General features: G+C 41.6%; 1 protein-coding gene across 4 annotated transcripts; it reads left to right on the forward strand.

The window, feature by feature from the left end:
* The first annotated feature begins 5,248 nt into the window (after positions 1-5,248).
* LOC120020163 (spindlin-1-like) lies at positions 5,249-14,989 on the forward strand. Of its 4 annotated transcripts, none has more exons than XM_038963640.1 (5): positions 5,249-5,369; positions 6,320-6,361; positions 6,950-7,236; positions 12,647-12,880; positions 13,714-14,989. In XM_038963640.1, exons 2-5 carry the CDS (start codon positions 6,342-6,344, stop codon positions 13,917-13,919), a joined length of 747 nt encoding a protein of 248 aa, XP_038819568.1. In that variant the 5' UTR covers positions 5,249-5,369; positions 6,320-6,341; the 3' UTR covers positions 13,920-14,989. The 4 variants fall into 4 exon arrangements, with proteins under 4 accessions (XP_038819568.1, XP_038819572.1, XP_038819569.1 ...); XM_038963644.1 differs by having other exon boundaries at positions 5,250-5,369; positions 6,950-7,215; XM_038963641.1 differs by lacking the exon at positions 5,249-5,369 and adding an exon at positions 5,679-5,962.
* The last annotated feature ends 2,626 nt before the right edge of the window (positions 14,990-17,615 follow it).

Raw genomic sequence — 17,615 nt, forward strand, 5'->3', positions numbered from 1 at the left:
GATGCCTGCTGGACTGTTCATTAATCACGGTACTCCATTTAGTTAATTTTTTTGTTTATCTGTCGGCCCCAGCCTCGAACTCAGGCCCTGTGTGTAGTTAACTGACCCTCTCTGCCCATTCATCGCTATTTTACCTGTTGTTGTTGTCTTAGCTGATTGGCTGTTGTTGTCTTACCCATTGTTGTCTTAGCTAGCTCTCCCAATCAACACCTGTGATTGCTTTATGACTCACTTTATGTCTCTCTCAAATGTCAATATGACTTGTACTGTTGTTTAGGATAGTTATCATTGTTTTAGTTTACTGTGGAGCTCCTAGTCCCACTCAACATGCCTCAGATACCTCCTCTGTCCCCAATGCACAAGACGACCAGTTTTGATAGCCTTTAGCCGTACCTTCATCCTACTCATCCTCTGTTCCTCGGGTGGTGTGGAGGTTAACCCAGGCCCTGTGTGTCCCCAGGCACTCTCATTTGTTGACTTCTGTAACTGAAAAAGTATTGGTTTCATGCATGTTAGCATCAGAAGCCTGGCTAAGTTTGTTTTACTCACTGCTTTAGGAAACTCCGCCAACCCTGAAGTCCTTGCAGTGTCTGAATCCTGGCTTAGGAAGGCCACCAAAAATTCGGAGATTTTCATTTTTTCTCCCTAAGTTTGTTTTACTCACTGCTTTAGGAAACTCCGCCAACCCTGAAGTCCTTGCAGTGTCTGAATCCTGGCTTAGGAAGGCCACCAAAAATTCGGAGATTTTCATACCCAGCTACAACATTTTCCGTCAAGATAGAAATGCCAAAGGGGGAGGAGTTGCAATCTACTTCAGAGATAGCCTGCAAAGTTCTGTCATACTTTCCAGGTCTATGCCCAAACAGTTCGAGCTTCTAATCTTAAAAATGAATCTCTCCAGAAATAAGTCTCTCACTGTTGCCACCTGTTATAGACCCCCCTCAGCTCTCAGCTGTGCCCTGGACACCATATGTGAATTGATTGCCCCCCATTTTCTTCAGAGTTCGTTCTGTTAGGTGACCTGAACTGGGATATGCTTAACGCCCGGCAGTCCTACAATCTAAGCTCGATGCCCTCAATCTCACACAAATTATCAAGGAACCCACCAGGTACAACCCTAAATCCGTAAACATGGGCACCCTCATAGATATTATCCTGACCAACTTTTCCTCCAAATACACATCTGCTGTTTTCAATCAGGATCTCAGCGATCACTGCCTCATTGCCTGCATCCACTACAGGTCCGCGTTCAAACGACCACCCATCACTGTCACGCTCCCTAAAACACTTCTGCGAGCAGGCCTTTCTAATCGACCTGGCCCGGGTATCCTGGAAGGATAGTGACCTCATCCCGTCAGTCAAGGATGCCTAGTTGTTCTTTAAAAGTCATTTCCTCACCATCTTAAATAAGCATGCCCCTTTCAAAAAATGTAGAACTAAGAACAGATATAGTCCTTGGTTCACTCCAGACCTGACTGCCCTCAACCAGCACAAAAACATCCTGTGGCGGACTACACTAGCATCGAATAGTTCCCGCGATATGCAACTTTTCTGGGAAGTCAGGAACCAATACACGCAGTCAGTCAGGAAAGCAAAGGCTAGCTTTTTCAAACAGAAATTTGCATCCTGTAGCTCTAACTCCAAAAGGTTTTGGGACACTGTAAAGTCCATGGAGAATAAGAGCACCTCCTCCCAGCTACCCACTGCACTGAGGCTAGGTAACACTGTCACCACCGATAAATCCACGATAATCGAGAATTTCAATAAGCATTTCTCTACGGCTGGCCATGCTTTCCTCCTGGCTACCCCAACCCCGGCCAACAGCTCTGCACCCCCCGCAGCTACTTGCCCAAGCCTCCCCAGCCTCTCCGTCACCCAAATCCAGATAGCAGATGATCTGAAAGAGCTGCAAAACCTGGACCCATACAAATCAGCTGGGCTAGACAATCTGGACCCTCTCTTTCTAAAATGATCCGCCGCCATTGTTGCAACCACTATTACCAGTCTGTTCAAACTCTCTTTCGTATTGTCCGAGATCCCTAAAGATTGGAACGCTGCCGCGGTCATCCCCCTCTTCAAAGGGGGATGAACTGTTACAGACCAATATCCATCCTACCCTGCCTTTCTAAAGTCTTCAAAAGCCAAGTTAATAAACAGATCACTGACCATTTCGAATCCCACCGTACCTTCTCCACTGTGCATTCCGGTTTTCGAGCTGGTCACGGGTGATGTCTTTTACAAAATAGCTTCCAATACTCTACTCAGAAAACTGGATGCAGTCTATCACAGTGCCATCCATTTTGTCACCAAAGCAGCTTATACCACCCACCACTGCGACGTGTATGCTCTTGTCAGCTGGCCCTCGCAACGTATTCGTCGCCAGACCCACTAGCTCCAGGTCATCTATAAGTAGGTAAAGCTCCGCCTTATCTCAGCTCACTGGTCACGATAACAACACCCACCCGTAGCACACGCTCCAGCAGGTATATCTCACTAGTCATCCCCAAAGCCAACACCTCCTTTGGCCACCTTTCCTTCCAGTTCTCTGCTGCCAATGACTGGAACGAATTGCAAAAATCGCTGAAGCTGGAGACTTATATTTCCCTTACTAACTTTAAACATCAGCTATCTGAGCAGCTAACCGATCGCTGCAGCTGTACATAGCCCATCTGTAAATAGCCCACCCAATCTACCTACCTCATCCCCATATTGTTTTTATTTACTTTTCTGCTCTTTTGTACACCAGTATTTCTACTTGCACATCACCATCAGCTCATCCATCACTCCAGTGTTAATTTGCTAAATTGTAATGACTTCGCTACTATGGCCTATATATTGCCTTTCCTCCTCACGCCATTTGCACACACTGTATATGGACTTTCTTTTTTTTCTATTGTGTTATTGACTGTACGTTTGTTTATTCCATGTCTAACTCTGTGTTGTTGTTTGTGTCACACTGCCTTGCTTTATCTTGGCCAGGTCGCAGTTGTAAATGAGAACTTGTTCTCAACTAGCTTACCTGGTTAAATTAAAACAATTAAAAAACAACTAGCTATCTTCAAGTTAGCTAGTTGAAGTTAACTCTTCCTAAGTTCCTCATCTAGGACAGAAGATGGTTGATAAAATGCCCTAGGGGAGTGGTTAAAGAAATGATTCACAAAGTATATTCAAAGGCTCGTGTGTCGCTAAGTGGAGACAAATGATTTTTGTCAACTTTAAATCAATGGTCTGGTGATTTCTGACTGAAGAGTTGCAACACTAAAGGTGAGGTTGATTAAGACGTCTGACGCACACACACTGCGGAACTAAGAAAGGTACTCAGAGCTCTAATAGAGGATAGGTTGTCAGAGAAGCCCTCTGAAACACTCAATCATTTGCTTTGTACAGTTAATCCATGAAAGTCTGTCCAACCCAGTCACTTTAACTATACATTCATGTACATACTACCTCAACTGGGCCGACCAACCAGTGCTCCCGCATATTGGCTAACCGGGCTATCTGCATTGTGTCCCGCCACCCGCCAACCCCTCTTTTACGCTACTGCTACTCTCTGTTCATCATATATGCATAGTCACTTTAACCATATCTATATGTACATTCTACCTCAATCAGCCTGATTAACCGTTGTCTGTATGTAGCCTCGCTACTTTTATAGCCTCGCTAATGTATATAGCCTGTTTTTTTACTGTTGTTTTATTTCTTTACTTACCCATTGTTCACCTAATAAATTTTTTTCACTATTTGTTAGAGCCTGTAAGTAAGCATTTCAATGTAAGGTATTCGGCACACTTGACAAATAAACTTTGATTTGATTTGATCATTATGAATGGTCTGCTGTGACATAGACTGTGTCTGACATCTAGTGGTAAAAACTAGAACTTACAGTATCTTTCGAGGAGTTTGTTGAGTAGGCCAAATTTGATCAGATGTAATGGTTTATCCGGCCTCCTTAGCAGCTAACAGTACAGAGTATTTTTCTTATGGCATTTATTTGACAAGGCAGGTATTTGTTAGATCCGTCACAGGACTTGGACTGGACAGTGGTTTATGATCCTCCACCCTCCACATGATTAGACTCTATCTCCTGCCATGATTTGCCACTGGAGGAGACCAAGGAAAACGGAGAGATGTGGAAACTTATGATCCCTATTACATAATCTTTGTTACTGTAATGTAACATTTATTTTACTTGGTTTAGCCTCCTTGACATTTTGAGAGATACCTGACGGGGGGAGATTGTACGTAGCCTACATTTAGCATGGTTTGAATTAATAAGCTCAATGATAAAATGAATAGTAACACTGTATGCATATTATCTGTTCTAAAATACTGAGATGGGAGACAAGGTTCTGAGTTAAATAAAACACAATAAATAACTGCTGCCAGCCAACAGTGGTGTAAAGTACTTAAGTTGTTTTCTGGGGTATCTGTACTTTACTTGACTATTTATTTTTTTGACAACTTTTACATCACTACATTCCTTAAGAAAATAATGTACTTTTTACTGCATACATTTTCCGACATCCAAAAGTACTCGTTACATTTTGAATGCTTAGCAGGACAGGATAATTGTCCTATTCACACACTTATCAAGAGAACACCCTTGGTCATCCCTATTTCCACTGATCTAGTGGGCTTCTGGTGGATATTTTAGCAATTACATTTACTTTTGATACTTAACTATATTTAAAACTAAATACTTTTAGACTTTTACTCAAGTAGTATTATACTGGGTGACTTTCACTTTTACTTGAGTCATTTTCTATTAAGGTATCTTTACTTTAACTCAAGTATGAGATTGTATACGTATTCCACCATTTGAGTAAGATATTTAGGAGCCTCCTTTTGGACATGACGGATCACATCCATTGCGATTCAGAGGTCCTGTGTCAGGTAGCTGTCTTTTCTGATCACAGTCTGCTCTGTAGCTCTAGTTGTTTATGTACAGTACGGACACAGCAGTCGGATTGCGAGGCAGAGAGAGAGATAACGAATATTGGGAAAGACAATCCACAAAATGTATTGCATGGTGGGAAATGTAGGTTAGTTCAACCTACCTAGCATATTGGCCGCCAAGTTTACTAACATATAGGCAAAATAGATACACACTGGAGATTTATGCTAAATTAAAACATGTCCGCTCCTTTGTGAGATACAGCACCCAATCACTTTCCATGGCTTTGTGGTGAGTGACGTAATGGACACCAACTCCCAGCGTCCTTTGCGAAGTACACTGATTTAATGAACAGTTCGTTTAGGCATAGACCTATCTTGGTAGTTGTAGTTTCCGTAGTAAGACTATTTCCTTGTAGCTTTCATGAGGTGGATTCTGCTCAGCAGAGGGAAGTAGATATGAAAATAGTGCCCAGGTAACTCTGTCTAAATATTCATTCTACTTTAATAATCGTTTTACTACACTAGAGTATAGGCCTGCTGTAATTCAAGCCCTCCAGTGCGTCAATTTCGCCTGTTGCGTGCGCTATTGTAATGCAAATGTGAATACCGCATTGGTCGTTTTACTGTAGACCAGAGGTCAGTTTTATGTCACAAAACAACCTCACTGTAGCCTATACATGATTACATGACGTTGATTGTTACATCGACGTTGATGTCGCAAATAGGCACGCGCGCCTTTGAAAAACAATTGTCAATATCTGAACAAAAATTACGAATGTGAAAGGCTACACCTCTGCTTACAGGATGGCTTCAACTTGACTATGTCTGTCGCCAGGAATATATCTTGTCTAGTCCAGAAAAATCAAATTGCTACAATTTTACGAAACTTGGTCGCAGCGAAATGACACTAGAGACGCGACATGATTGTATAGGGAATTGCACTGGCAGAAGTTGAAAGAGGTTATGCAGCGAGAGGGAGGGCGACATTGTTGTTTGTTGACATCCGGTATGGCTACGATGTAACAAAGCCTGTGGTCTACTCGCGGGAAACTACTAGGCTACATGGGTAAAATAACCAATCCTGTAGGACTACTTGTAGACTACATTCGTGGGTGTGGATTTGTTGGTTGTAGGGGATAGCATAATTTACGTAACCATAATTATGCGATATGATAACACTGTAATTTAGGCAACATTGTTATGAGTGTCCAGAATCCCAGGTAAATGTGTACCTTCTTCCTTTGTAACTTGAATATCGGTCTTTCTGCTCCTCAAGACACTGTCCATGTGTTATCCATATAACCTAGTAAAATATAAACTCATAATCCAGCACACAATACCATTGTATCAAGTTACTTTCTCAAAATTGAGATTATTACATGTTTTTGTGTTGTATAATACACTCTTTGCCCTCTACCCACAGGATTGTGTGAATTTATGGAAACATGTCCAAGAAAAGGGGCAGGTAGGTTGAATCACCTGTTGGTTATTTCACTGATATTCTAGTACTGTTTTGTGTGTTTCCTGGTTTGCTTGAACCCGAACTTGCCCACTGGGCATACGATGGTTGAATTAACGTTGTTTCCACGTCATTTCAACAAAATTACGTTCAACCAACGTGGAATAGACTGTGAATTGACGTATGTGCCCAGTGGGTTGAACTTATTTTACATTTGTCATTTAGCATTTAGCAGACGCTCTTATCCATAGTGACTTACAGTTAGTGTAAAGATAGCTAAGTGAGACAACCACATATCACAATCATAGTAAGTTTTACCTCAATATAGTTATCAGCAAAGTGCTAGTATGAAAAAAAGTAATGGCACTAGCCAACAAAAGACAGGGCAACAACTGATTAAGACAAAAACTGATACTTAGCTACTCCTGGAGAGAGCAGAAGTCCTCTAGCTACAGATTAGATTTTTTTATTTATTAGGATCCCCATTAGCCGACACCAATGGCGACAGCTAGTCTTACTGGGGTCCGACACATAACGAAAAATACATTACAGACATAGATGAAGAGCCTATATTCTTCTCTCCCTTCCCCTCAGAAAACGTAGCAGCGGTGAGCTGAGTGAGAGTTCAGGTTCGTCTCTGTCGTCGACCTCAGACGCTAACAACCTGCTGGGCCTGCGGATTGAGCACAATTGGAGGGAGAAGGGCAACCTGACCAAGTGGAAAGGCACAGTGCTGGAGCGCCTCACCGTCAACACCTCCCTCTACATGGTCAAATACGACGGATTCGACTGTGTCTATGGCATCGAGCTGTTCAACGATGAGCGAGTGTTCAACCTCCAGGTTTTAACAGAGAAAGTCGGTGGGTTGGCCTGCTATTTGAGTATGTTGACGCTTTTATTTAACCAGGTTGATCATGAGTAGGGCTATGGCGGGCACGAGATTTAGTCAGCCGGTGATTGTCAAGCAAATAACTGACGGTCTCACGGTAATTGACCGTTAATGAACATAAACACATTTAGCCTCTCCTGGCTTCCAAACGTAGTCTACAAGCCACTGATGCAGAACTTTGAAACATCTATATTATAAAAAGTCTCATAAATCCCTGTAATATAACCTACACCTTCACAATAAATCCATTATTTATTTTAGAATGGTTTAAAGTAACATGGTATGAAGAAAATGTAGTCTATTTCAGAAGAACAGAACAGCATACTCTGAGTTGTCCTTATGTTAGGTCCTGATCTGGCAAAATACTTTAATGTAGAAAATGGCTATTTAGGAAAAAAGTATCTGATGAAAACCTTTCAAGTATACAGCTTATCGTGTTGCATCTTCCAAGCTTTGGAGATACAATTTACAACCAGGAATACATTTTTTTGTAAATTGCCATTTAAAAAAAAATATCTTTTTTTAAATCCAGAATAGTTCCTGTTTCAGTATAGCTCTCAAATCATCATATAAAGTACAATAAAATAAAATGTGCACTTCATTCTCAACCTCCTAAACCCCAGATAGTACATAGTCGCTCTTCTACATCAATGGCATTGAACCTACGTACTTCATATTGCCAGAGGCAGTATCCTGGTTCTCAACTGGGCACACAAGGACCTTTTGATTTTTGGTTAGGTGAGCGGGGACATAAGGTCATAGATCATAGCTGTTTTTGATCTGGTTGTAAGTTCAGAGTTTTGGTTTAGACATATGTCAGTTGACCATTTTTCATTGTAGCTCTAAGGGTTAACTTGTGTTTGATCATACTGCATCCTAACTTGTTTCTAAATAAGTGTTGTAGATCAGCTTCCTTAAATATGGCATCGAGTTCTGTTGTCCAAGGGTAGTTGTGTGTTTTATCCCAGTTGAAATCCATTTTTGTTATTCTGTCCACTGGAATATTGATAAGGCGGTTCCATAACCTAATAATTTCACCCCTCTGTCTTATTTCACAGAGCTCCCAACCCATGTCTCCTTGAATAGCAAGGCTTGGAGCAAACTTACGCACTCCCAGAAAACATTGTATGGCTCTATTCTGAATAGTCAGCTGTTTTGGATTCTATAAAACTCCTGATTCCAGCAGCATAGTTCAGTATAGGACACACATGAACTAAAGAGCTGTGAATATGTACAATAGCCCAGGTCTTTACAGACTTTTAGTGTACTTACGACAGACCCTAACATGCTATCTGCAGAATCTAGTACGTACTTTATACCCTCTTTAAAGGTCATACATCCATCAAAAGGAAACCAATGTATTTATATGAGCTAGTGTATTTTCGGTGCATTGCTTCAAAAGAGAATATGAAAACTTCTTACTGTACAATTTTTTTTTTTAAGTGCACCATCCGGGTTTTATCTTGGTTAATCATTCATCTCCATTTTGGTACACCAGAGATTGACTGTTCTGCGTACATTGCAAATCAAACTCGCTTTCTGCAATGAGGACAATATCATCCGGGTACAATAGTAAAAGACAAAATAGAGTCTGCAGTAACCTAGTAGACTTCAGGACTTCATTTGGCAACTCTGCTATTCCTATTGCTTTTCTTATTTTGCTTTCTCAACAGCCTTCCTAACTTCCTCAAGTCAATTCAGGAACACGTTTGAGGCGTATTCATCTCAATTTCCCACCCATTCTTTGTATAAAGAAGAATGTATAATTTATAATTAATCATCAAGCACAGATGGTATATTATTACCTGAAAATAGGTTAACAAAATCCTTCTCACAGTTATCTAATATACAATTCTTCTTATGTTCAAGTTGATCATTTTCCAGGATGATTTCCATTGGAATTTTCATAACTCTTTTCGGACCCAGTTTATTGATTTCATTCCAAAATTGCTGAGGGTTGTTACTTTGCAGTTGTTCAAGATGCAGTGCTTGGCCCCTTCTGATACTCCTCTTCTAGAACTTAGCTTGTTTGTCAAAGATATGTTGACACTGTTTAAACTCTTCCCTTAAACCTCTTCTCATTGATTGGTCAAACCCTAAATGACTTAACTCTTTATTCCAATAGCGGTTTACCAATTTGTCGAGGTCTCTTAGGCTTGGATGATACTGATTCTAACAGGTAAACACTTTTCCGTTGCATCATTTAGTACATCACAGAACCGGCCATACCACTGATCAATATTATATGGTGTTTTCTGGCAAGCTTCCAGGTTATCAATCAGGTCCATAAGAACAGTACAGCACATGTCAGATGAAAGAAAATGGTCAGCTAGGTTTCTAGGCCTTCTTTTGGTCTGATTTGCACTTGACTTCGATAAGCCTACATCACCTTCCTCCCCAGTATAGTTTCCCACCATGAATTTCAGAAACAACAATGAAGGATCAGGCAGTCTACTACGATCTCCTCAGGCCAATACACTCAGGACCTTTACTTTCCACAAGCTCAGTTGAGGTAATCACATTCAACTCCACACATGAATTCAGACAGTCATGAGGTGTTATAATATAGTCGACGACTGCTTTTCACTTTGTTGACAAAATTATCATTTTGTGGTGATAATCTACCATCTAGAATGCAGCATTTGGAATCCTTTTGAGAACTCATGCCTATTTGAACCTGTGTCTAAAGCAACTTTAGGTGCAGTAACACCAATGTTAATTATACAATCTTTCAGATCAGAGATAGGACTGTTCAGGTCACCGAATATATACAGTACCTTCAGAAAGTATTCATACCCCTTGACTTATTCCACATTTTGTGTTACAGGCTGAATTCAATGTATTAAATATATATTTCTCACCCATCTACCTCACAATGACAACATGAAAACATGTTTTAAAACATTTTGCAAATGTACTGAAAATGAAATATCTAATTTACATAAGTATTCACACCCCTGAGTCAATACATGTTAGAATCACCGTTGGCAGCGATTACAGTTGAGTCTTTCTGGGTAAGTCTAAGAGCTTTGCACATCTGGATTGTACAATATTTTCCCATTTTTATTTTTTGAAAATTCTTCAAGATCAGTCAAGTTGGTTGTTGGTCATTGCCAGACAGCCATTTTTAAGTCTTGCCATAGATTTTCAAGCTGGTTTAAGTCAAAACTGTAACTCGGCCACTAATGACCATTCAATGTCGTTGTAGTAAGCACCTCCAGTATATATTTGTCCTTGTGTTTTAGGTTATTGTCCTGCTGAAAGGTGAATTTGTCTCCTAGTGTCTGTTGGAAAGCAGACTGAACCAGGTTTTCCTCTAAGATTTTGCCTGTGCTTAGCTCTATTCTGTTTTATTTTTTATCCTAAGAAAAACTCCCTAGTCCTTGCCAATGACAAACACATCCATAACATGATGCAGCCACCACCATGCTTGAAAATATGAAGAGGGTATTGTGTGTAGGCTCGTGGCACAAAATCCCAATTTAATCCATTTTAAATGCAGGCTGTAACACAAGAAACTTTGGAAAAAGTCAAGGGGTGTGAACACTTTCAGTGTCCAGAGAATACACCTGCGCCAACAAGTGGAGAGTTCCCCTTGTAGAACTCTCCGATAGTAAATAACTAGACATTTAACTAGACACACGGTGTTCAAATCTTACACCAATTATTCCACCCATTGACTTGTCCACAATGTTCACTCTATATTGTTCAATTTGTTCCTAAAAAAAAAGTCATGCCACCTGAAGCTTTAGGGGCTCTTGGTCTTATATGAAAGTTTTGGTTGTGTCCAAACCAAGAATAACCATCCAAGTCAATAGTGGAACCGCCAGACAAATGACTTTCATTCAGATAAATAGTCAGGGTGTAGGGCCTGCAGTAGTAATGTTCTAAGTGTAGAATTTGAGGTCGTCCATCCATTAACGTTCCAGTGAATGAAATACAATTGTTAAGCATTTACGGACTGGGCAGATGGTTCTCATCCTTCCTGGACATGATCTGTAAGTCCCGGCGTCTGTCAGAAGAACTGCTTCATCATCCTCCTATTCCCCGAAATGTAGAAATCTCTGTTTTGAAGTTGAGTTCGATGATTCCATCTGTGTGGACCGATGATGCTTTAGCTGGAGGCTATGCACTTTATCTTTAATGCGACCTTCACGACTCCTGGTCATTCTTTCGGTGGCCACCAACTCTGGCACCCTCGGTGACGGCTCCCCTCCTTTTCTGCCGTGTCTTTGTTGTCCTTGTAAGGTTACTATTATAGATACGTCTGGGTCGAACTGTTTAGCTGGGTTCTTGTTGTGTTACATTTTTGTCCTCGATACTGCCCATTCTTGAACTCAGGAGCGCTATATCCAGGTCAATATCTTCACAGATTTTTTGGGGCTTTCTGCTCCAAATCCGTTTTCATGAGATTTTGATTTTCTATGACCAGCTTCTCCATGTTGTCACGAAGGCTGTCGACCTTGCTGTTTATTTGCTTTTTAAGAGTCGTTTGCATTGTGATCATTTTCGCATTGAGCATCTTCAATTATTCCATTGTACCGTCAGTCTCGTTTTTGTCAAAGCGAATCTCCATCCGGGTTATTTTCTGCCTTAACGGTAGCGTAGCAGACTTCTCCCATATGGTTAAGATAGCCTGCTGAGTAATTAATGTAACTTTAGGAAGTTTAAAACAACCTATTTACATTTTGTTTTCAAAGTTTTGTCTCAGTTTGCTAAATGCTGTTCACCAATTGGAAGTCCAGTCAGTCTATCTACAAAATACACAAGAGCTACTGTGTGTGCAGGTCTTTGCTCCAGGCCAGCATGTACATAACAGATTAATCTTATCAAGGCCTTAATGATTAGCATAATTGTATAGAAAAGCCTGTATACCCATATCTCCCATTACTCTCCTTATCCCCAAGTTAATGACCTACCATTGCCTTATCATGTGTAATTTCCCCTCATTGATAATTGTATTCTTCTTCCGTACAGCAAACCACAACTCTGTGCAATATAATTGTACTCAATCCCATTATGAACCCTAGCACCTCGCTTCTACTGTATATGTGTCAATGTGGAAGGATTGTGTAGGATTGGACCTATACAGCTATCCATGCCATTTAGATCTACACAAGTGCTTAGGAGTGGTTTTGAAATTGAGTATTTGTGTTTCCCCCTCTTGTCTTAATGTTTCCCCCTCTAGTCACCCCCCAAAGTATACACAGAAAGCAATGCTATTCCCTCTCTTTCCCAACTTGGGGAACTATTTTAGTTGCCTGGTGGAACCTGCCTGGTCTTGCGAAAGCTCACATTCTGTTTCATTTTAAACCAAAAGTGAGCGCAGCATTCGGTCTGCTTAACCATGTTGCTATTTGAGTTATTTTCAACACTATAAACCCTGTGGTTTACCCCTATAGTAAACAACAAGATCAAGGTGCCCCATGATGCGCCAGAGCTGGTGGGGAAGGCTGTGGAGCACCTGTTTGAGAAGGAGGACGGTGAGAAGAACGAGTGGCGGGGCATGGTGCTGTCTCGCGCCCCCGTCATGACCAACTGGTACTACATCACCTATGAGAAGGATCCTGTGCTCTACATGTACCAGCTCTGGGACGACTATAAGGACGGAGACCTCCGCATCCTCCCTGAAGCAGGTAAGAGCTTTTATTTGTTTTGGGGTGTTTGTTTTGTTTTGTTGGAATCAGCTAATTCCCTAATCCTGTAAAAAGAGGGAAGGGCAATACAGAGAGACAGAAATGGAGAGAGATAATCGGTCCACTGATAAATCTGGACTATACAAATGAAAGATTAAACATTCTCAGACACTGCCAGAGATAATTATCATTCCCTCTCAAATAGCCTATTATGATAATCTCAGGAATTATGCAATGTTAGTGCTGACCAAAGGGAAACCTCATTTAACATAGTAATGGGGATGGTGGTCCTTTTGATTGTCAAGGGTACACTCATATCGGTATAGCTCTACAGTATCTTATCTTCTTAAGAAAGCATAGTACTGGAGTTTACTGCGTACAGAACTGAGGTTGGAATAGGGACATGGGAAGAGAGTGACGTCGAGAGTACTATGACCACCTGTGGTGAAGTAATTGTTGTGAAGCTACATGGAGGGCAGGTGACTGAAAGCATATGAAGAAATAGGTCATGTAAATCTTGAGGCTACTGGGTGAAATAGACTTGAGTTTTGAATTGAGCATGAGAACTGGAACACACGTACGTACGTACGTACATACATACCCTATGCTCATTCCCTGTTCGGGTTGTTATTGTAAAAGAGAGTGTGTTCTCAATTACTTACATGGTTAAATAAAGGCAAATAAATAGCTTAGCTTCTGAGCAGGCTACCTGAATGAGGATTAAGTATTTGTTTTGGTATGTGAAGTAAAAGGGCAGATGACAGCATATATGCAAGTTCTTTTTCATTCTCTCTGTTCTTTCTTCCTCATCTTATTATTTTCTTTTTTCCCAGAGAATAAACACCTACTGCCTGCAGACAGGAAGCCAGGCGAGGAGACAGAGAGCCTTGTGGGTAAGCAGGTGGAGTACGTCACGGATAAGGGCGTGAAAAGGACGGGGCTGGTTATCTACCAGGTTCCAGCCAAACCCTCTGTCTACTACATCAAATACGACGATGACTTCCACGTCCACGTCTACGACCTGGTCAAAACCACCTAGAATACAACTCTACCCGGTCAAAGCCCCCTAGAAAGGACTAGGCCCCCCTGCCTCCGACCCTCACACTTGTACACTCATCTTAGGTTGAGGCCTATTTCAACTCAGTCAATTCAGGAAGTGAGTTGAAGTTCAGTATTCACCAAAGTTGAAATATTGGGAAACTTAATTCATTATTGGAATGTCAATCCATTTCCTGAATTGACTGGATTGAATTGGAACTCTGCAACCATGACACTACCCTGTCATTATTGTGGACATATTTCTTGCCCTGTGTCTTGTCCAACGTCAGAAGTTTTCTAAAAGTGTGAACTCTGTGACTCATAGTGACTAGTGTTTTGTAAACAGTGCAAAGCTTGCATGTATTTCCTTTGCTTTTAAGAAACAAGTGAATAAGCAGTTATGTTTTATTTTGTTTGGCTAAGAAGTACTAATTATAAATCGCTCTGGATAAGAACGTCTGCTAAATGACTAAAATATAAATGTAAGGAAGTAGATATTATCAATGAAAATGACCTATGTTGATGTTCAAATGTGTTGCTAGAATAAGTGCAATAAAAAAAATGATTTGATAGAAATTATAAACAACTGCCAAGATTTGACTGCACATGTCTCAGAATAGCCAAACACCAGCTGAGGTCAAATTATTAGACCTACTAGTTTCATGAGTACAGAGAAGTCATGTTTATTTGAGCCAGACATTTAAATATTATTGGCTGTCACTGCAAGACATTTTGGATTATAATCTACCCTTAGTCATGGTTGAATAATCAAATATTTCTGTCACGTTGTTAGAACGCCGTGAACGTAACTGTACTTACTTTTGTAAATACCTGTATTGTGAGTCATTCTTGAAAATACTGCAAAGATGCTTTGGTATGATTTGCTGTCAAATAATGCACGATTTAGAGATTGCAGCAATTGTTGGTCCATTATTGTTTGTTTCATTATGGTGGGTAACCAACCCAGTTGGTAAAGCAGCACAATATATACAAAAAGACAGAAGGACAAATGATTTCTCCATCATTTAATCCTCCCCCCTCCAACATTTTAAATAAACATTTAAAATCAAATCAAAGTTTATTAGTACAGAGATTAGCAGATGTTAAAGCAGGTGCCGTGACAAAACAAAATAAAAATCAACAAGAAATTAAGGAATATTAATACAGGGTGTGTATAGACAATATCTACAATATACGGTGCCAGTAGTAAAAGGGTATGTACAGCAGTAATTGTATAGGATGAGCTATGTCAAGAATACAGTATCCCACTAGGCACAAATGTCAATTCAACGTCTTCCACATTGGTTCAATGTAATTTCATTGAAATAATGTAGAAACAACACCTAAAGTGGACATTGCTCTTGGCTGCACGGAATCACATTAACAGTAATCCCATGCAGTCTTGTTTACAAGTTTGAACACTGGAAGATGAGATTTAATTTACACCTCGATTAGGATGATAGAGCGTAATTATTTCTATATAGCTTATATTCTTGTTCTGAACTTCTAACGCGGGTGGGGTGGGTGTGGCTTCATGACAAGAGCAGCTGCTCACCTATTTTACCCAGTGCAGTTCCACCTCCAACACCGCCAAAACATCCGCTATGCGGGTGTCTGCTATCGCCAGTTAATGCTTGATCTGATTGAATCTAGGCCGGCTTGTGATGACTGTTTAACAGTCTGATGGCCTAGAGATAGAAGCTGCTTTTCAGACTCGGGGCCAGCTTTGATGAACCTGTACTGTCTTCGCCTGCTAGATGGTAGCAGGGTGAACAGGCCGTTGCTCGGGTGGCTGAGGTCCTTGATGATCTTCTTGGCCTTCCTGTGATACCCGGTGCTGAAGGTGTCCTGGAGGGTAGGCATTGTGCCCCAGGTGATGCGCTGGGCAAGACCGCACCACCCTCTGGAGAGCCCTGCGGTTGCAGGAGGTGCAGTTGCTGTACCAGGCGGTGATACAGCCCGACAGAATGGTGCTCAATGGTGCATCTGTAGAAGTTTGAGATGGTCTTAAAGTCCAAGCCAAATTTCTTCAGCCTCCTGTGGTTGAAGATATGCTGTTGCCCCTTCACCACGGTATCAGTGTAGCGGGACCATTTCAGGTTTCTCAGGAGGAACTTTGCACTCTGAGGAACTTGAAGCTTTTGACCCTCCACTGTGGCCCCATGGATGGGGTGTACTCTCTCGGCTGTCTCCTGTAGTCCACAAACAGCTCCTTCGTTTTCTTGACATTGAGGGAGAGGTTATTTTCCTGGCACCACTTTGCCAGGGCTCTCACCTCCTCCTTGTAGGCTGTCTCGTCATTGTTGGTAATCAGGCCTACCACTGTGTCGTCAGCAAACTTGATGATAAAGTTGGAGACGTGCATTGCCATGCAGTCATGTGTGAACGGGGAGTACCTTCACCACCTGGAGTTGGCCCATCAGGAAGTCTAGTTGCACAGAGAGGGGTTCAGACCCAGGGTCCTGAGCTTAGTGATGAGCTTAGAGGGCACTATGGTGTTGAATGCTGAGCTGTAGTTGATGAACAACATTCTCACATAGCTATTCCTCTTGTCAAGGTTGGATAGGAAAGTATGAAGTGCAATGGCGATTTCGTCTTCCATGGATCTGTTGTGGCGGTATGCAAATTGTAGTGGGTGTCGGGTAAGGTGGAGGTGATATGGTCCTTAACTAGCCTCGCAAAGCACTTCATGAGGCAGGGGTGAGGCTGTGGATGTTTGTATGTCAGCATGTTGTAATTTTTATGTGTATGTTTTGTATTGTACAATAAAACTTTTTTTTAACAAAAAAGAGCACTTCATGATGACATTTAGATCAGTAACCTTTGCTTTCTTGGGTACAGGAACAATGGTGGACATCTTGAAGCAAGTGTGGACAACAGAAAACCGTTTTGTAATATGATTCTAGCAGGTAATTACTGATTGTTAGAAATAGTTCAATTGAGCAAAAGCTTTAATAAACACATTAAACCACACTTTGAACAATTGTTGTAAAATGAGCATTTCCTTGTTTTAGCAATGACTGAGTGGCAAACACGACTCCAACGCCATCATTAGGTTTGCTGACGACACAACAGTGGTAGGCCTGATCACCGACAACGATGAGACAGCCTATAGGGAGGAGGTCAGAGAACTGGCGGTGTGGTGCCAGGACAACAACCTCTCCCTCAATGTGAGCAAGACAAAGGAGCTGATCGTGGACTACAGGAAAAGGCGGGCCGAACAGGCCCCCATTAACATCGACGGGGCTGTAGTGGAGTGGGTTGAGAGTTTCAAGTTCCTTGGTGTCCACATCACCAACAAACTATCATGGTCCAAACATACCAAGACAGTCGTGAAGAGGGCACAACAAAACCTTTTCCCCCTCAGGAGACTAAAAAGATTTGGCATGGGCCCCCAGATCCTCAAAAGGTTCTACAGCTGCACCATCGAGAGCATCCTGACCGGTTGCATCACCGCCTGGTATGGCAACTGCTTGGCATCTGACCGTAAGGCGCTACAGACGGTAGAGCGAAGGGCCCAGTACATCACTGGGGCCAAGCTTCCTGCCATCCAGGACGTATATAATAGGCGGTGTCAGAGGAAAGCCTATAAAATTGTCAGAGACTCCAGTTACCCAAGTTATAAACTGTTTTCTCTTCTACCGCACGGCAAGCGGTACTGGAGCACCAAGTCTGGGACCAAAAGGCTCCTCAACAG

The sequence above is a fragment of the Salvelinus namaycush genome, chromosome 25, assembly GCF_016432855.1.
Source record: "Salvelinus namaycush isolate Seneca chromosome 25, SaNama_1.0, whole genome shotgun sequence".
Lineage (NCBI taxonomy): Eukaryota > Metazoa > Chordata > Actinopteri > Salmoniformes > Salmonidae > Salvelinus > Salvelinus namaycush.